This window comes from Rana temporaria, chromosome 12, assembly GCF_905171775.1.
Source record: "Rana temporaria chromosome 12, aRanTem1.1, whole genome shotgun sequence".
NCBI lineage: Eukaryota > Metazoa > Chordata > Amphibia > Anura > Ranidae > Rana > Rana temporaria.
In genome coordinates, this window is record NC_053500.1 from 12,087,764 (window position 1) to 12,108,065 (window position 20,302).

At 47.1% G+C, this 20,302-nt stretch overlaps 1 protein-coding gene across 2 annotated transcripts in view; it reads right to left on the reverse strand.

Annotated features, from left to right (window-relative positions):
- Window positions 1–2,076: 2,076 nt before the first annotated feature.
- LOC120919488 (oocyte zinc finger protein XlCOF28-like) overlaps window positions 2,077–20,302 on the reverse strand; it is a 32,819-nt gene continuing 14,593 nt past the window's right edge. For both annotated transcript variants that reach the window (XM_040331675.1, XM_040331674.1), the window contains 9 exons: window positions 19,776–19,925; window positions 16,694–16,851; window positions 14,536–14,904; window positions 12,517–12,616; window positions 12,260–12,393; window positions 10,680–10,800; window positions 10,365–10,514; window positions 7,267–7,445; window positions 2,077–2,812 (listed from right to left, as the gene is read on the reverse strand). In XM_040331675.1, coding sequence (XP_040187609.1) covers window positions 2,546–2,812; window positions 7,267–7,445; window positions 10,365–10,514; window positions 10,680–10,800; window positions 12,260–12,393; window positions 12,517–12,616; window positions 14,536–14,904; window positions 16,694–16,851; window positions 19,776–19,925 — 1,628 coding nt within the window. In that variant the 3' untranslated portion in view covers window positions 2,077–2,545. The remainder of the gene's footprint in view (window positions 2,813–7,266; window positions 7,446–10,364; window positions 10,515–10,679; window positions 10,801–12,259; window positions 12,394–12,516; window positions 12,617–14,535; window positions 14,905–16,693; window positions 16,852–19,775; window positions 19,926–20,302) is intronic.

A 20,302-nucleotide genomic window follows, 5' to 3' on the forward strand; every position in this document is an offset into this window, starting at 1 on the left:
AGAACTACAAAACACACACACACATTTACCCCCCCTTTTTTTCCACCCCCTTCCTGCCCAGGCCAATTTTCAGCTTTCAGCGCTGTCACGCTTTGAATGACAATTGCGCGGTCATACAACGATGTACCCAAATGAAACTTTTACAATTTACTTCGCACAAGTAAAGCTTTCTTTTGGGTGGTACCGCTGGGTTTTATATTTTTTGCTAAATAAACAAAAAAATACCAAAAATGTTGGAAAAAAAAAAAGCGTGTTTTTCTTAATTTCGGTTATAAAATTTTGCAAATCATCTTTCTTCATAAATTTAGGTCAAAACTTGTATTCCGCTCCATTTCTTTGGTGAAAAAAAAACAAATCCGTGTTTATTATTTAGTCTGTAAGAAAAGTTAAAGCGTCTACAAACTATGGGATATATATCTAAAAAAACAAAAAAAAACAAATCGATCAGTCCTGACGGCTCTCATTTCTTGAGGCCCAAAAAAATGCCAGGACAGTACAAATACCCCCCGAATGACCCATTTTTTGGTGAACAATCCAAGGTATTTTGTAAGAGGCATGGCGGGTGTTTTGAAGTTGTCATTTTTTGTCACAATTTTATGGAAAATTAAACATTCCCTGGCCAGGAACTAGCCGCTATCATCATCAAATCCCAGGAAGCAGATTCGCCATTTTCTAGTGTCTCTCAGTTTTTCAAACTCCATGTCTGTGTGCACCTTGCATCAGTGGACACTACTGTTCACATCATCGTTTGTCGCTTGAAACAAGCTGACCTTCTGTTCCTGTTCACGAATCGGAGTTGGAGCAAGTACACCTACGGTGAGGTTCCAGTCCAGGCTTACAGCCATCCATCAGGATACCCCGTGGTGAGTCTACTATTGTGCCATCGTCCAGCCGAGCAGATTCGAGTGGAGTCCTTCCATGCGTTTACGATCTGTTGTCGCTGACAAGCAGATCCACGTCATCTGGTAAGAGTATTCCATCTACTCCTGATTTTATCGTGCAGAAAGTTTTTCCAATGATGAGGATGTGGTCATACACCCCCTATTGATGGACTTTTTGTTTTATGTTTTCTTTTGTGCTTTTCATTTCAAATGGACACTTATTCACAGGTCACTGTGATCTTATCACATTGACGCATAATTTGTATCTTTGTAAGAATTTTCAGCGCTGCATATTTTTCTCACTGGTGTGGTGGTGATCGGGGACATTGACTGCCCATTGAAATCAATAGGCAGCGTCGCCGAACCACCAGCAAAGCACCGCTTTTAACTCCTTTTCACCACTAGCGGTGGTTAAAGGTGCCCAGCTAGTGGCCAAAAAGCACCGCAAAATCGTCGGTAAAGCGCTGCTAAAAATAGCGGTGCTTTATCGCCGATGCCCGGGTACTGTGAGTGTGAAAGTACTCTTAGAGCCGGTTTACACTGGGGCGACCTGTCAGGCGACTCAGCCGCCTGACAATTTGCGGTTTACAGTAGTCAATGGAACCGTTCTAATAGGAGCGACGCTCCTACTTAGAAAAAGGTTCCTGTACGACTTTGGGGGCGACTCGGGGCGACCTGCATTGATTTCAATACTGAAGTAATTTTGCAAGTTGCCTCTCAAGTCGCCTTGCCGAGTCGCCCCCAAAGTCGTGACGCCTGTGTGTGAACCGACTCGTAGTGTGTTTTGTTGTTTATAGCCGTGATTGGCCACAGCTAAATCGCATGGTGCAGATGGGCTGTGATTGGCCCTGTCTGTACCATATAATCACATTGACCAATCACATCTAGCAACATAATTGTATGTAATGGATGGCATTAAAGGAAGCCATTATTTGTTTACAATTGTTATGTGATCTGCTGTGATTGGTCACAGTGATCACATGGTACCGGCTGCAAGCCAGTACCCTGATCAGTCATGGGCTGTGTCCAGTGGACGGCCCCACGTGAGGCGTGTTCCTGGAGGACATAATAGGGCGTCCAACCAGAACAACAAAGGTCCCGCCCAGCCTTCATTTGACAATAGGCTGGGCGGGAAGCGGTCAAATATATGAGAAATGTAAAAGCGAAATCACAAAATAAATTTACGACAACTCTGTATGGACGTTAACTTTTATTCAGCTCAACAAAAGATGTCGTTTAACAGATCTCCATCCAAATTGCTGGGATTGCGAATTTTCCCGCACACACCTCTCTCTCCCAATGTGCAGACTTGTCGGGGAACTTCAGGCACTTTTATCGCAGACGATCTTTCTGTTACTGAAAATAACCCTTTCCAATCTGCTGTGTAATGCAGGCCTGCCCATTTCTAGTATTCAGTGGCTTTATGTACATATTTAAAATCTCTTATAATTTAAAACAAGTCTATAATATAAAACAAATAACCTACATATGTACAATGAGGGCCTAGGTCGCCTCCTCTTGTTGGGCTTTGTGTGCTCCTTGGTCGGCACCATGCTGCGAATCTTCGTCCCCTGGGCGTGCTCCTTTTTCCTTTTGTGCCCTCCCTAGACGCAGCACAACCCCCCCGTGGGCACTGATACCGGTCACATACAGCTTAGCTGTTTTTAGATATCCCCTAAAATGACCTGATGGATTGTACCCGCTTCCATCTGCTCCACCTCCTCTATCTCTGACACCTCAATGCTAATGACGCTGCCGTCGTCCGCCTGCACTGGCAGGAGGTGGTACTCTGTCACCGAGGTCGCCTCCTCGGGACCGCTGAGCACAAAGTGGATTTGGGTCTCTTGTTCCGCCGGTAGAACCTGCCAGGTGTACTCCTCCGCCTGGGCACCGATCACCGGCTCCTGCTCCTCAAAGTTCACCTGATCGCTCTAGAAATGAAAAAAGAAGACAAGTCAAAATATCTTGCACTCAATGGGAAGCTACAGAGCACTTTTTTCTGAGCTCTGTTTCTCCTGTAAGCCAACCTAAGCACCTCCCCCTCATGCCCTTCACGCTACAGACCAGACACTCCCAACAGTAAGCCTGATTTCGGACAACAGCTGAACATAAATAACATTATTAAAGGGAGTCAAAAAGATTTACCGTATATACTTGAGTATAAGCCGAGGCACCTACCGTATTTATCGGCGTATACCGCGCACTTTTTTGCCCTGAAAATCAGGGCAAAATCGTGGGTGCGCGATATACGCTGATACCCGCTTTCCCGCGCCGAGTTTGAATACTGCGCCGGCATATACCGAGTGCAGTACACTCGTGTATAGTCGGGCAGTCTCGGCTCCTCTCGCGCTGACGTCCTGGACGTGAGCGCGAGTGTAGCCGAGACTGCCCGACTATACACGAGTGTACTGCACTCGGTATATGCCGGCGCAGTATTCAAACTCGGCGCTGGAAACGAGCGGGGAGGACTCTGCAGAAGGACGCCGGACCCGACGAAGAGGACACCCGAAGCCGAAGCCGGACCCGACGAGGCCGCCGTGCAAGACACCAAACTGTAAGTACAAAAATCTTTTTTCCACAGGAATTTCGGGGCAACTTTAGGGGTGCGCGCTATACGCGGGAGCGCGCTATACCCCAATAAATACGGTAATTTCATCACAAAAAAATGGGAAAACGTATTGACTCGAGTATAAGCCTAGGGTGTCCATCTGCATGCCTCACTGTGTCCATGCCTCACTGTGTCCATGCCTCACTGTGCCCACGCCTCACTGTGCCCACGCCTCACTGTGCCCATGACCAGACTGACGTTTAACATCGGAGTCTATGGAAGGGGGGCCCGGCTTTAAAAAAAAATGGGTGCTCCCCAGCTGTAGGTTCCCAAGGCAACAAACACTTGTAGAGGAGAAATTGGGCTACATATGTGCCAAGTTCCAGATCCAGGGGACCTACGACCGGGCAGTCCCGGGTCCCTAAATTCACCGGAGAAATTACCGTTCAACATGGGAGTCTATGGAAGGGGTGCCCGGCTTTGAAGAATCGGTGCTCCCCATCCGTAGGTCCCCTGGACAACAAACTTTGCACACTTGTAGAGGAAGAGTGGGGCTACATGTGTGCCAAGTTTGGGGTCCAGGGGACCTACGGCCGGCCGGTACCGGGTCCCCAAAGTCTGGGAGATCAGGCGCAAAAAGGTGACTCGAGTATAAGCCGAGGGGGGCATTTTCAGCACAAAAAATTTGCTGAAAAACTCGGCTTATACTCGAGTATATACGGTACATTTTTTAATAACAAACATGTTATACTAGCAGCTCCGATCCTCCTCTACTGGGGTCCCCCGCCAGTGCTCCTGGCTCCTCCTGCTTTAAGAGTACCTCCCCAACAAGCTGTACTCACTCATAAGCCCCACTGCCTGAGTCTATAGACACAGACAGCAGGGCTTTGCTCTGCCCTGGAATCCTCGTCACAGGATTTGATTGATAGCAGCAGGAGCCAATGTCTGCTGCTGCTGCTATCAATCTACCCTGTGAGAAGGGAGAGAGCCGCTGCTCTCATGCACAGTGCTGGATCGAGATCGGACAGAGAATGTACAAACCACATTTTTTCTACAGGTAAATCTATTATAAGGCTCACCTGTAGCTAGCCTGGATCTCTCCTAAACCTACACAGTTTAGGAGATATCCCCTCTATCTGCATGTGCCAAAGACATCGGCACATGCGCATTTGAAGCAATGGCACGTCTGTGCCGTTACCGGCGGCTCCTGCGTGCACGTGACGTCACGTGGCTCCGGCCAATTACAGAGCCAGAGCCCGCGGCCCTGGAAGGAAGAGGGGTGAGAAGATGGCCGCAGCCTGCACAGGGAACAGCGCTGGATTCATTTGCAGGCAAGTGTCACATAATGGGCTAGTATGCGATGCCAACTAGCCCATTATGCTTTTAATTTGCAGGGTTTTCTGTGAGCAAAAAATCAGGGTTTACACTTCCTCTTTAAGATAAAAATAACCTTAAAATAAAAGTATGTTTTTTTTTGGGGGGGGGGGGGGTAGATTTATACTTACCTAGGTGGATGCTGCATCTGTCCCTCACCGGCTTTAACACTGAGAACCGAGCGAGCAAACACAGTTGATCACTCCATTCTCGGCTCCCTGAGCAGAGAGCTGGTGACTGTCAGTCCCCATTGTCTGCTCTGCCCCGTCCTCGCTCACTGGAGCGCTGGGCTGTGGAAGGGGTGGGAGCGGCCGGCCCAGGCTCTCAGCGGCTCGCTGAAAGGCTGAGTAGGTCCAGGCATGTGGGCAGATCCCGACTTCATTGTCGTGATCTTGCCCAAGCCTGGACTGGCTCTGTGACATCAGCCCGCTGTCTGTTGAAAATGGATCACAGGAGTGCAGAACGAACTGCACCCCTATGATCGACAGAAGTAGTACAGACAAACGAGCTTTGGTTGTACTTCTCCTTTAGAGCCCTTTCACACTGGTGCGTCTTCGCGGTAAAAATAGCGCTATTAAAACGCTCATAAAACGCTCCAAAAACACCCCCTCCATTGAAATTAATTGAAAACGCTGTAAAAACGCGGTAAAATAGCAGTTTTTTACCGCTATTTTAACGCTCCGCTATAGGTGTTTCCAGTGTGAAAGGGCTCTTAAATGAAAGTTGAGCTTTACAGAAAATCTGTAAGGTCACCTTACACTTGACCCCCTCCCCATCCCCCCTGGTCCCGATGTGCTGGAGTCCATTGACCCTCTGCTGCATGCTGCTTCACCAGTCCAGGCATTTGAAATCCCAGTGGTTCAATCTCCTCTTCGTACTTCTTAGCCAGTACGGACCAGAGTGATTCTAATTGGTCAGCACTGTCACATAGATGACGCTGACCAATCAGAATCCATCTGGCCCGTCCTATCAGCACTGCGAGGAGAGAAGCGGGTGGGTGAAGCGGCATGCTGATGTCTGACAGCGGCGGATTGCGGGGGGTGGGGTCAAGTGTAAGGTCATCTTACAGATTTTCTATAAAGCTGAACATACACTTTAAAGCGGGGGTTCACCCTTAGAGGGCACTTTTTCCCCTTAGATTCCTGCTCGTTTTGTCTAGGGGAATCGGCTATTTATTTTAAAATATGAGCTGTACTTACCCGTTTACGAGATGCATCTTCTCCGCCGCTTCCGGGTATGGGCTTCGGGAATGGGCGTTCCTTCTTGATTGACAGTCTTCCGAGAGGCTTCCGACGGTCGCATCCATCGCGTCACGATTTTCCGAAAGAAGCCGAACGTCGGTGCGCAGGCGCAGTATAGAGCCGCACCGACGTTCGGCTTCTTTCGGCTACGAGTGACGCGATGGATGCGACCGTCGGAAGCCTGTCAATCAAGAAGGAACGCCCGCTCCCGAAGACCCATACCCGGAAGCGACGGAAGAAGATGCAGCTCGAAAACGGGTAAGTACTGATCGTATTTTAATACAAATAGCCGATTCCCCTAGACCGAACGAGCAGGAAGCTAAGGGGAGAAACAAAATTTTTTTATAAATGGGTGAACTCCCGCTTTAAGGCCCAGATTCTCGTACATCCGCGTATCTTCGCGCGGGCGTAACGTATCTGATTTACGTTGCGCCTCCGCAACTTAGCAGGGCAAGTGCTGTATTCTCAAAGCACTTGCTCCGAAAGTTGTGGCGGCGAAACGTAAATCGTCCGGCGTAAGCCCGTCTAATTCAAATTTGGAACAGGGGGGCGTGTTTTATGTAAATGTTGTGTGACCCGACGTGATTGACGTTTTTCCCGAACGGCGCATGCGCCGTCCGTGGAATTTCCCAGTGTGCATTGCTCCAAAGTACGCCGCAAGGATGTCATTGGTTTCGACGTAAATGACGTCCAGCCCCTTCACGGACGACTTATGCAAACGACGTAACTTTTTCAAATTTCGACGCAGGAACGACGGCCATACTTAACATTGGTACGCCGCACTTACGCCACCATATAGCAGGGGGTAACTATACGCCGGGAAAAGCCTAACATAAACGGCGTAAATGTACTGCGTCGGCCGGGCGTACGTTCGGGAATTTGCGTATCTAGCTAATTTGCATACTCGACGCGGAATTCGACAGAAGCGCCACCTAGCGGCCAGCGTAAATATGCATTTAAGATACGACGGTGTAACACAGTTACGCCAGTCGGATCTACGGGAAATCTATGCGGAACTGATTCTAAGAATCAGGCGCATAGATACGACCGCGCAACTTAGAGATACGACGGCGTATCTGGAGATACGCCGTCGTATCTCGGTTGAGAATCTGGGCCTAAGGCTTTAGAACCACTTTAACATTCTCTTCTGCCAATCCTGTTTACAGTAACTGTTAGCCGGCACTCTTCAGCCACTTTCAATCAGGATCTCTGCCTTCCTTACCTGACTCTTCTCCATGATTTTTCTCCGTTTTGCCCTCGGGAGGACTGATTTGATGGGCTTCTCGTTTCTATGAGTCTTCTGATGCTCCCGGAGGACAAACCGTTCCCGAAACGTGGCGGGACAGAAACGGCACTTCAGCTCGGTCTCCGAGTGAGTGTGCTGCTTCCGTAGGTGAATGCCTGTAATACAACACATGAGAACAGGTCACAATAAACATATAGGTGTATGGATACGCACGCATGCAGTAGGAGCTTCTTTAAAGTGGTTGTATAGTGATTTTTGTAACTTTTACCTACAGGTAAGCCCATAATCACATACCCGGTGTGTCATTCCACTTTAAGTGACATTTATTTACTCAGCGTAACATCATCTTTATATTTTACTAAATTTTGGGTTATGTATTGTGGGTTGTTTTTTTTTTTTTATTGCATTAAATTTAATAAAAGTGTTTTATTTTTCCTTAACCACTTAAGCCCCGGACCAATATGCAGCCTAAAGACCCAAGGTGTTTTTACAGTTCGGGACTGCGTCGCTTTAACAGACAATTGCGCGGTCGTGCGACGTGGCTCCCAAACAAAATTGGCGTCCTTTTTTCCCCACAAATAGAGCTTTCTTTTGGTGGTATTTGATCACATCTGCGGTTTTTAGTTTTTGCGCTATAAACAAAAATAGAGCGACAATTTTGAAAAAAAAGCAATATTTTTTACTTTTTGCTGTAATAAATATCCCCCAAAAACATATATAAAAACTTTTTTTTTCCTCAGTTTAGGCCGATACGTATTCTTCTACCTATTTTTAGTAAAAAAAATCGCAATAAGCGTTTATCGATTGGTTTGCGCAAAATTTATAGTGTTTACAAAATAGGGGATAGTTTTATTGCATTTTTATTAATTTTTTTTTTTTTACTACTAATGGCGGCGATCAGCAATTTTTTTCGTGACTGCGACATTATGGCGGACACTTCGGACAATTTTGACACATTTTTGGGACCATTGTCATTTTCACAGCAAAAAATGCATTTAAATTGCATTGTTTATTGTGAAAATGACAGTTGCAGTTTGGGAGTTAACCACAGGTGGCGCTGTAGGAGTTAGGGTGCACCTAGTATGTGTTTACAACTGTTTGGGGGTGTGGCTGTAGGAATGACGGCATCGATCGCGTCATTCCCTTTATAGGGAATGACGCGATCGATGCGCCGCCATAGTGAAGGACGGGGAAGCCGTGTTTACACACGGCTCTCCTCGTTCTTCAGCTCCGGGGAGCGATCGCGACGGAGCGGCTATAAACAAATAGCCGCGCCGTGGTCCCGGATCGCTCCCCGAGCGGACCCGACCTCCGCATGTAGCGGGGGGGGTCCCGATCAGACCCCCCACCCGCTAATAGGCGAGGACGTACGCGTACGCCCATGTGCCTGTACGTGCCATATTGTGGACGTATATGTACATGCGGGGGTCGGGAACTGGTTAAACTGTGTATGAAAAAAATCGCTGCATAAATACCGTGGGACATAAAATCTGCAAAACCCACCAATTTATTCTCTAGGGCCCCTGCTTTAAAAAAAAAGAAAAAAAAGAAAATGTATATATATATATATATATATATATATATATATATATATATATATATATATATATATATATATAGATAGATAGATAGATAGATAGATAGATAGATAGATAGATAGATAGGAGAGATCTATCTATATATAATATATAGATCTATCTATCTATCTATATAGAGAGAGAGAAAAAAAGAGAGAGAGAGATCTATATATAATATATAGATCTATAGATAGAGATATATATATATATATATATTATATATAGATAAATGGATCGATCTATCTATCTAATGTTTGGGGGTTCTAACAAATTTTCTGGCCAAAAAAAATCTGGTGTTATTTGAGGGGGCAATCTGGTGGCATTTTACGAGGCAAACTGGCGGCAATTGATGGTATGGCACAGTGGCAAAAATTGATGGCATGGCATAGTGGCGACAATTGATGGCATGGCATAGTGGTGACAACTGATGGGCACAGTGGCGACAATTGATGGGCACAGTGGCCAAAATTGATGGCATGGCACAGTGGTGACAATTGATGGGCACAGTGGCGACGTTTGATGGCATGGCACACTGGTGACAATTGATGGCATGGCACACTGGTGACAATTGATGGCATGGCACACTGGTGACAATTGATGGCATGGCATAGTGGCGAAAATTGATGGCACAGTGGCGAAAATTGATGGCACAGTGGCGAAAATTGATGGCACAGTGGCGAAAATTGATGGCACAGTGGCGAAAATTGATGGCACAGTGGTGAAAATTGATGGCACAGTGGCTGCGTTTGATGGCATGGCACAGTGGCGACAATTGATGGGCATAGTGGCGACATTTGATGGCATGGCACAGTGGCGACAATTGATGGCATGGCACAGTGGCGACAATTGATGGGCACAGTGGCGACAATTGATGGCACAGTGGCTGCGTTTGATGGCATGGCACAGTGGCGACAATTGATGGACACAGTGGCGACAATTGATGGCACAGTGGCTGCGTTTGATGGCATGGCACAGTGGCGACAATTGATGGACACAGTGGCGACAATTGATGGCACAGTGGCTGCGTTTGATGGCATGGCACAGTGGTGACAATTGATAGGCACAGTGGCTGCGTTTGATGGCATGGCACAGTGGTGACAATTGATAGGCACAGTGGCTGCGTTTGATGGCATGGCACAGTGGTGACAATTGAGGGGCACAGTGGCTGCGTTTGATGGCATAGCACAGTGGCAACAATTGATGGGCACAGTGAGGCTGCAATTGATGTGTTTTTTTTTTTCTTCGTTTGTTAGCGCCCCCCCCAAAAATGTTGAGGACCAGCCGCCACTACTAGCGATCTCCATTATCTACCCATTCGTGAGCTGAGCAGCTGTCCTGCTGTATTCTGAACACAGGAGGTCCCTTGAGTGTTTGCATCCAAACAATGCAAAGCGTCCCCCAATTTTAGGGCTCGGGGGGGGGGGGGCAGTGAATCCCATACCTTTGGCAAAGCATACCATCGGGTGTGGGAAGGAGGTGAATGGGAAGTATACTCACTCAGACTGTGCTTCCCGGTCAGGATGGTTTTACACAGAGGACAGCTTAATTTGGGGAGCTCTTTGGTGTGTTTCCGCTGAATGTGCATCAGCATGCTGGTCTTCTGCGTGAACTTGGCCTCACATACATTACATGTGAAAGGCTTCTCTCCTGAGAAAGAAAGAAAAAGGGAGGAAGTCAGCAAAAGCTGGACAGATTATTATATTACAGCTTCTAGCCGTTCTCACACCATCCACTGTGATGGCAGTTAACCACTTCAGCTCTGGAAGATGATGCAATAAGGAGGTACTGCAAGCCACCCCATTCCCTACCTACCTGTGTGAGTTCTCTTATGTCTGGTCAGCTTGAAGGAATCAGTTGTGGAGAAGTTGCATTGTTCACAGTGGAATGGGCGATCATCATTGTGGACCTGAATGTGAAGGATCAGCTCGAGGGCCTAGACACACAGAGGGAAGGAAGTTTTCCACGTAAGGCAACTTTCCAGGATACGAGTATCAGACCAGAATGAAAAGCAAATATCATAACCTCGTCTCCAAATAATATACAATGTCCTATAGCAGGGGTCTCCAAACTTTCTAAACAAAGGGACAGTGTCAGTGGGAGTAATGGTGCCCCCCCATCATTGGTGTCAGTGGAAGGAATAGTGCCCCATCATTGGTGTCAGTGGGAGTAATGGTGCCCCCCATCATTGGTGTCAGTGAGAGGAATATACCCCATCATTGGTGTCAGTGGAAAAAACAGCGCCCCCATCATTGGTGTCTGTGGGAGCAACAGCGCCCCCATCATTGGTGTCTGTGGGAGCAACAGCGCCCCCATCATTGGTGTCTGTGGGAGCAACAGCGCCCCCATCATTGGTGTCTGTGGGAGCAACAGCGCCCCCATCATTGGTGTCTGTGGGAGCAACAGCGCCCCCATCATTGGTGTCTGTGGGAGCAACAGCGCCCCCATCATTGGTGTCTGTGGGAGCAACAGCGCCCCCATCATTGGTGTCTGTGGGAGCAACAGCGCCCCCATCATTGGTGTCTGTGGGAGCAACAGCGCCCCCATCATTGGTGTCTGTGGGAGCAACAGCGCCCCCATCATTGGTGTCTGTGGGAGCAACAGCGCCCCCATCATTGGTGTCTGTGGGAGCAACAGCGCCCCCATCATTGGTGTCTGTGGGAGCAACAGCGCCCCCATCATTGGTGTCTGTGGGAGCAACAGCGCCCCCATCATTGGTGTCTGTGGGAGCAACAGCGCCCCCATCATTGGTGTCTGTGGGAGCAACAGCGCCCCCATCATTGGTGTCTGTGGGAGCAACAGCGCCCCCATCATTGGTGTCTGTGGGAGCAACAGCGCCCCCATCATTGGTGTCTGTGGGAGCAACAGCGCCCCCCATCATTGGTGTCTGTGGGAGCAACAGCGCCCCCCATCATTGGTGTCTGTGGAAGGAACAGCGCCCCCATCATTGGCGTCTGTGGAAGGAACAGCGCCCCCATCATTGGTGTCAGTGAGAGGAATAGTTCCCCATCATTGGTGTCTGTGGAAGGAATAGCGCCCCCATCATTGGTGTCAGTGGAAGGAATAGTTCCCCATCATTGGTGTCTGTGGAAGGAATAGTGCCCCCATCATTGGTGTCTGTGGAAGGAATAGTGCCCCCATCATTGGTGTCTGTGGAAGGAATAGCGCCCCCATTGTTGGTGTCAGTGGGAGGATCAGTGCCCCCATCATTGGTGCCAGAGGAAGAATTGATGCTCCATTATTGATGTCAGTGGGAGGAATAATATACCATTGATGTCAGCGGGAGAAATAGTGTCCCAGGGGCTGGATGAAGGCCAACAAAGGGCTAAAGTTTGGAGACCCCTGGCCTACAGGATGATTTTATTGTTGGGTAACCATATTAAATGCCGACTTACCCCCGTAGACTCATTCTCACAAAAAGGACATTTAAACATGTTCTCTGGCCTGTGTATTATTTTTTTGTGTTTCAGGAGCTCCATGCCGGTAGAGAAGGTCTTGTCACAGTCTTTACACCGATGCAGCTTCACCTCTATGGGAAGGAATACAAAAATTCAGAATGTGTTTATAAAAAGGGAAAGCTCCATCCATCAATATAAGTAAAAAATGCTGAATATTCAGCTGTGATCACTAAATGGAGATGAACCGTGCTCACCGATCTGCTGCTCGGGGCTGATTGGCTGGATCCGCCTCCCTTTAATGGATGGCGGCCGGGGTGTGGAAGCCGCCTGGGGAATGAAGTCGGGGACGACACTCTGAGGAGAAGAGAAGAAAAATAATGCGGATCAACTGTATAGGGAGAGGAAGACCCGCTTCCAGAAAAAGATCACAAATACTCATTGCTTTCGACGTGAACGTAACCTACGCCCAGCCCCATTCGCGTACGCTTACGCAAACGACGTTAAAATACGACGGCTGTTTCCGACGTCCATACTTTGCGTGGGCTGCGCCATCTTTTTGGTGGTTTATCTTTACGCCGGAAAAACGCCTTACGTAAACAGCGTATTGGGCGCAAGTACGTTCGTGAATAGGCGTATCTTGCTCATTTACAAATTCTAGGCGTAAATCAACGTACACGCCCCTAGCGGCCAGCGTAAATATGCAGCCAAGATACGACGGCGTAGGAGACTTACGCCAGTCGTATCTTAGCAACAGTGAAGCGTATCTCAGTTTGAGAATACGCTTAAAGATACGACTGCGCCGATTCGGACTTACGACGGCATATCTACGGATACGCCGTCATAAGTCTTACTGAGTTCGGCTAAATATTTTTTACTTTTGCTATAATACATATCCAAAATAAATTATATATATATATATATATATATATATATATATATATATATATATATATATATATATATATATATATATATATATATATATAAAAAATATCCATCAGTTTAGGCCAACATGTAGTCTGCTACATATTTTTGGTAAAAAAAAAAAAAATTGCAATAAGCACATATTGACTTGATTGGTTTGCGCAAAAGTTATATCGTCTACAAAATAGGGGATCAATTTAGGGACTTATTTTTTTTTTTACTAGTATTGGTGGCACTTTTTGGTGACACCGATGCTATAAAAATGCACTGATCACTGTATAAATGGCACTGGCCAGGAAGGGGTTAATACTAGGGGGCGATCAAGGGGTTAAATGTGTTCCCTGGGAGGTGTTTCTAACTGTCAGGGGGACGGACTTACTGAGAGTAGAGAGAGAGAGAGAGATCGCTGTTCCTGATCGCTAGAAACAGCTGATCGATCTCTCCTCCCCTGTCAGAACGGAGATCCACCTTGTTCACGTAGGCAGATTCCCGCATCGTGCGATGGGCATGCCCCCACAGTACCACATGCACAGACTGATGTACAGGTACGTCGGTTGGCACAGCCGAACCGCCTAATGTATGCGGAAGGCGGTCGGCAAGTGATCAATACATTTTTAAAGTAGTAATTTTTGATAGAGTAAGGGAGGATTATAACCCCTGTAAGGCTTATTTTTGCCATATGTGTCCCATTGGAGATATTTACCTTCACTTCCTGCAAATTAAAGTGGATGTAAACCCCTCTCATCCTTTCTAAATTACTGCCATAGTGCTGATCTATAAGGATATAGACGCCTCCTGCATGTATCCTTACCTGTCAAATGTCTCCCCTCTGTCTGTTATAAGAACTGAAAAACTCGAGATTCTGTGGGTGGGTCTGTTGTCTGGAGCTTGGTGGGTGGAGTCGTGATGTCAGACTCCCCGCCCACCTCTACACTGCCCTTTTCAACATGCATTTTTTCCTTTGTATTCCTTACACTAAATTCTGCTATGATCACTAACATCCAGTCAAAATCCAGAAAAGTAACCACATGACTTCAGAAAAGGAGTGGGGGTGGGAATTAAAAAATAATGCCTGTCTCCAGGCTAGTGCATGAGATATGTAAATAACATGTCACTCACAGCAAGGGGGCGGAACGGACTCTGTAAGTCCATTTTATCTCACTAAACAATTAAAGAGGATTGCTCAGAGCTGGATTAACTCTGTGTGGTAAGTCTGGGTACAAATGATAGGAAATCTTATACTGTACATTGTGACAGCAAAAAATAAATAAGAACATTTCAGCTTTACATCCACTTTAAGGCAATCTCTTGGGGGACACCCAAGTCCAAGTCAAATCCAATTCTCTTACCTGCTGCTCTGCACTCTGTGTGTCCGGATCAATAGACTCCAGGGTTAGGACTATGGGCTCGGAGGACTGTTGCTCCACCATGGGCCGAAAGACTTGGGCCAGATCTTGCATCTCGTACACCTCGGTATGCATCGCCTCGGCGTCCACCTGCTCTGCGCTCTGCAACACTATGGCCTGCACAATGCTGCCATCCTCCGTCTGCATGGGTATGCTGTGCAGCTCCGTCACAGTGCCCTGATGCTCCCCCTCGTGATAGTTTAGAAACAGCTGCGCCTCGCCTGTGCCCGGTACGATGTTCCAGGACACTCTGTCCTCGATGGTGGTGGTGGTGGTGATCTCGGCTTCCGCCTCCTCCTCCAACTCATAAGTCTGAAAGCAAGAAAAATACATTAAAGTGATTATAAACATTTTTATTGCGACACTTGCGCGGTCATGCAACGCTGTACTCAAATGATATTTTTTTCCCACACAAATAGAGCTTTTCTTTTGGTGCCAATCACGACAGTTTTTTTTTTTTTTTGGCAGAATTTTTTTCCAATTTTTTTTTATAAATAAAAATATATATTTTTTTTGTTTATTTGAAAAAAGAAAGTTTAAGAACAAAACAGAGCCTATTGGGCATACCCAGGCTTCAAGATATACATCTAGAAAGGCACATACAACAACATTAGTGCCAAGCTGGCACTGAATGGTGGCACACTCCAATAGCTACTAAGACAAAAATAAAAATAATTTGTTGTAAATAAGTAATTTTTTCTTTTTTTTTCTTTTAAAGTGTATTTTGTGCGTGTACTCGAGAGAGGAGCCGGACTGCAGGAGTCGGGAGTAGGCAGGCCTCCCCCAGAGGCAATCTGCCACCTTTCTCCTTCCCCCGGGTGGCAATGGCGGGTGTGTGAGGGGGTCCTCCCACACAGCCCGCCCTACCTGCTCCGCTTTGAAGCCCAACAGGGCAGAGGGACTACCTATAAGGGAGTGAGAGGATCTAGCCCGCTCAACCAGCCCCGTTAGTCTTTCGCCTCTCTTTTTAGAGACCGCGTGGTCAAAGTGCGTGCATGTTAACTCAATTTTGAGTGCGTGTAAGTGTGGTGGTTTTTGTGGGAGGGGGGTGGGCGTACTAAGCGCAGGCTTACCTCGCATAGCACACCCACCGGGAGCCGGGCTGAGACCACCAAACTCAATTCACATGTAGCCGAGACCTGGATCCGAACCCCTAGCTGCAGAGGTGAATGGCTTGTCAGCGCAGTGCCAATCGCGTTGAGCCACCGCGGCTCCTCAGTAAATAAGTAATTTTTCTCCTTCACTGATGTGTGCTCATGAGGCTGCACTGATGAGCACCGATAGGTGGCACTAAGGTGGCATTGATGAGGAGGCAATAATATGCCACACTGATAGGTGGCGCTGATGAGCACTGATGGGCAGGCACTGACTGGCATCACTGATGGTCACTGTTGGAGCTGCACTGATGATCAGTGCCCTCATTATCTATACAGGTCTCCCCTGCGAGGAGATGCCGCTGATCGGCTCCTCCCCTTCTCCTCCCACTCTGCCAGCGTGAGGCGAGGAGAGATGATTACTGGCACTTCCGTGTTTACATGTGATCAGCTGTGATTGGATAAGCTGTGATCAGGATACTGCTAAGCACAGACAGACCCAATCTTCACCCATCACCGCGGGTTAAGTCAACAGACCTTCAGGGACCGGGATCCAAGACAGGGTTTCCACTCCCCTGGACCTGTACCGCACCCTGCCAGAAAACTTTTGGTATTGGGTCTGACCAAAGCACTGGAACCCAGGATCCAGCCCTCCGAAGAGAGGCATTACAGGCAAAAACCTTGTGCTTCGGATACGAGGCCCCAGGTACCATCCACGTTGGCCCAAGACACTTTGGATGGATCTGTTTTTATGGAGGCTATTTAAATCCAGCATGGATCCCTCCAGTGGAGCTCCTCAGAGCACATCTTCACTCGTGACCAACACCTTAGACACTGGCGAAAAAACTGAGGTGCTCCCAGTATGGGAGGGGTTATATAGGGAGGAAACTAACTGTCTAATTGATTACACCAGTGTCCATCACCTGAAGGTGGAATATAACCCACTTAGTAATTACAAGGCTCTGTGTCCCGTGAGTCTGCACGGTGACAACTTCCAAAGGCCTCACCTGTATGTCTTGCTTGTTGGATTTCAGCTCCATTTTCTTTAGGAACCTGTGACTCTCCTGATGTTGCCGGTAGAGGTAGCGCTCGTGAAACTCCTCCGAGCAGATGCGGCACTTGATCGGAACCTCCAGGTAGGTGTGCTGCTTGCGGATATGAACCTCTGCAAAAGGATATTAAAAGGCAACTTTAGTCAAACAGCTAGAATTCACAAGTGATGTACAAAAGGCAAACTGGAGAAGCTGCAGGCAGATTTACAGTGGGTAAAGAAAATAATTACCCTCTACTGATAAGCCGGCCTAACTCTTTCTGAATCTACCTATCTGTTTTTGTTGTATACAGCTGTATTTACTCAGTGCAACTTGTAAGATCCAAGTGAAAGATAGAACACCAACATGTCAGAAAAAATTAAATTCAAAAACCAAATCACTGAGTTGAAAAAAGGATCGCCACCCTCCTAAAAATGACTTGTAAACTCAATCAGGTATAGGTAATCACCTTCTCAATGGCACACAGAGCCAAGTGACTTTCAACTGTGATCAGCTGTGGTCATTTTGATTAGCTCAGCGCCAAAAGAGCTTTTCTGGAGCATTTCAGTCCCTGGCAGTGCAACCGAAGCAAACAATCAACTATGAGTGGCAAAGCACTGTCATCAGCAGTTGTGGTTAGGCACAAGTCAGGAGATGGATACAAAGGCTTTATCAATGGCTACAAGTGGAGTGAAGTCTATTATTAAGAAGCAGAAGGTATTTGGTAAAACACAGACCCTCCCTGGATCAGGACATCACTCCAAACTGAATGAAAGAGCCAGGAGGAAACTGGTCAGAGAGACTTCCAAGAGTCCGAAAGCAACTCAGACAAAGAGTGGTCACTGTGTGCATGTGACAACAATATCTCAAATCTTCCACAAATGTGGCTTGTATACGAGGGTTGCAAGAAAAAAGCCACTCCTCAAGAAAGGCCACACGCAGTCACCACTGAGCTTTGCCAAAACGCACCTTGAAGATTCTGAGGCCACATGGAAAAATACGTTATGGTCAGATGAGACTAAAATGGAATTATGTGGCCTCAACACCAAACGATGTGTCTGGCGGAAACCCATCCAAATAACACCATCCCTACAGTAAAGCATGGAGGGGGTAATGTCCCGGGATGGGGGGGGTGGTAATGTCCCGGGATGGGGGGGTGGTAATGTCCCGGGATGGGGGGGTGGTAATGTCCCGGGATGGGGGGGTGGTAATGTCCTGGGATGGGGGGGTGGTAATGTCCTGGTATTGGAGGTGGTAATGTCCTGGTATTGGAGGTGGTAATGTCCTGGTATTGGAGGTGGTAATGTCCTGGTATTGGAGGTGGTAATGTCCTGGTATTGGAGGTGGTAATGTCCTGGTATGGGGGTGGTAATGTCCTGGTATGGGGGTGGTAATGTCCTGGTATGGAGGTGGTAATGTCCTGGTATTGGAGGTGGTAATGTCCTGGTATGGAGGTGGTAATGTCCTGGTATTGGAGGTGGTAATGTCCTGGTATTGGAGGTGGTAATGTCCTGGTATGGGGGTGGTAATGTCCTGGTATGGGGGTGGTAATGTCCTGGTATTGGAGGTGGTAATGTCCTGGTATTGGAGGTGGTAATGTCCTGGTATGGAGGTGGTAATGTCCTGGTATGGAGGTGGTAATGTCCTGGTATGGAGGTGGTAATGTCCTGGTATGGAGGTGGTAATGTCCTGGTATTGGAGGTGGTAATGTCCTGGTATTGGAGGTGGTAATGTCCTGGTATGGGGGTGGTAATGTCCTGGTATGGGGGTGGTAATGTCCTGGTATTGGAGGTGGTAATGTCCTGGTATTGGAGGTGGTAATGTCCCGGTATGGAGGTGGTAATGTCCCGGTATGGAGGTGGTAATGTCCTGGTATGGAGGTGGTAATGTCCTGGTATGGAGGTGGTAATATCCTGTTAAGGGGGGGGGGGGTGGTAATATCCTGTTATGGGGGTGTTTCTCTGAAGCAGGGACTAGAGCACTTGTCAGGATAGAGGGAAAGAATAGATGGGGCAAAACAACGTCAAATTCTTGAGGAAAATCTGCTCCCCTCTGCTAGAAAATTGTCAATGGGAAGAAGGTTTACCTTCCAATACGACAATGACCCAAAGCACACAGTGAGTGCCCACTAGTGAGAGCCCAGACTTAAACCCCATTGAAAATCTGGAGAATGACTTGAAGACTGCAGTCCACAAACGTTCACTATGAAATGTAACGGAACTTGAGCAGTTCTGCAAAGAAGAGCGGGGCAAAAATTGCAAAGTCTAGATGTGCAAAGTTAGTAGAGACAAATCCCAACAGACTAAAAGGCTGGAATTAAAGCAAAAAGGTGGTCCAACAAAATATTGACACAAAGGGGGTGATCCTTTTTCCCAACTCAGTGATTCTGTTTTTGATTTTTTTCTTACTTTTTTCTGGCATGTTGGTGTTATGAGAGTGAATGTGTAGCGCTCTCAGCACTTTTAGAATTTTTGTCACATTCCTGTGTAGCAGCTCCTCTCTTTTTTGTTTGGTTTAGGGCAGGACTATGCAATTAGTGGACCTCCAGCTGTTGCAGAACTACAAGTCCCATGAGGCATAGCAAGACACTGACAGCCACAAGAATGACACCCAGAGGGAGAGGCATGATGGTACTTGTAGTTTTGTAACAGCTGGAGGTCCGCTAATTGCATATCCCTGGTTTAGGGCAAGCGCAATAATTATCTCGGTTCACATGTTGGTCTTATATCTTTCAGTTGTACGTTATAAGTTGCACTGAATAATTACAGCGGGATAAAACAAAAACTGCGTCGGTAATCATTTCAGTCTGTGAATAATAAATACAAAAAAAAAATAATAATAGTTAATAATAAGAATAATAAATTAAAATGTGATTATTTTAAAAAGGGGGCGACTATTTTCTATATCCAATGTATATTCAAACTGCCGGTGCCCGTTATCTTCTAATAGTCATGCAGTTAATTTAGATCCGAGTTACGGTTCTGGGACAACACCGCCATGGTATAATGCAGAATTCTTCTTTTCCTAGAAAGCGTTGCTGCGCACAGGGTGTACTTACTTACGTCATTCTTCCCAAACAGTACGGCATTACAGATGATACATTGCTCCTTCTGCACGTTCTCAGTGTGTTTTCTTAAGATGTGCATCTTCAGGCTGGCGTTCTGCGTGAACTGGGCCCCGCACACATGGCACGTATACGGCTTCTCACCTGAACCACGAGAAAGGGTTAAATGTAACAGAGGCACTAAAGAAAGCATCTGACCTAAGGACCTAGAACAGGGATATTCAAATAGTGGACCTCCAGCTGTTGCAGAACTACAAGTCCCATGAGGCATAGCAAGACTCTGACAGCCACAAGCATGACACCTAGAGGCAGAGGCATGATGGGACTTGTAGTTTTGCAACAGCTGGAGGTCCACTAATTGCAGATCCCTGACCTAGAAGAACAATTGGCCAGAGTATATTTTGAACAGCAAAAAAAAAAAAAAAAAGCTACCGATGGACATAAATATATTCATTTGAATTGGTTGTTGGAGGTCATAAAAGAACAGTAAATGCCCATTGGGAGCATTTGGGGTCTTAAAG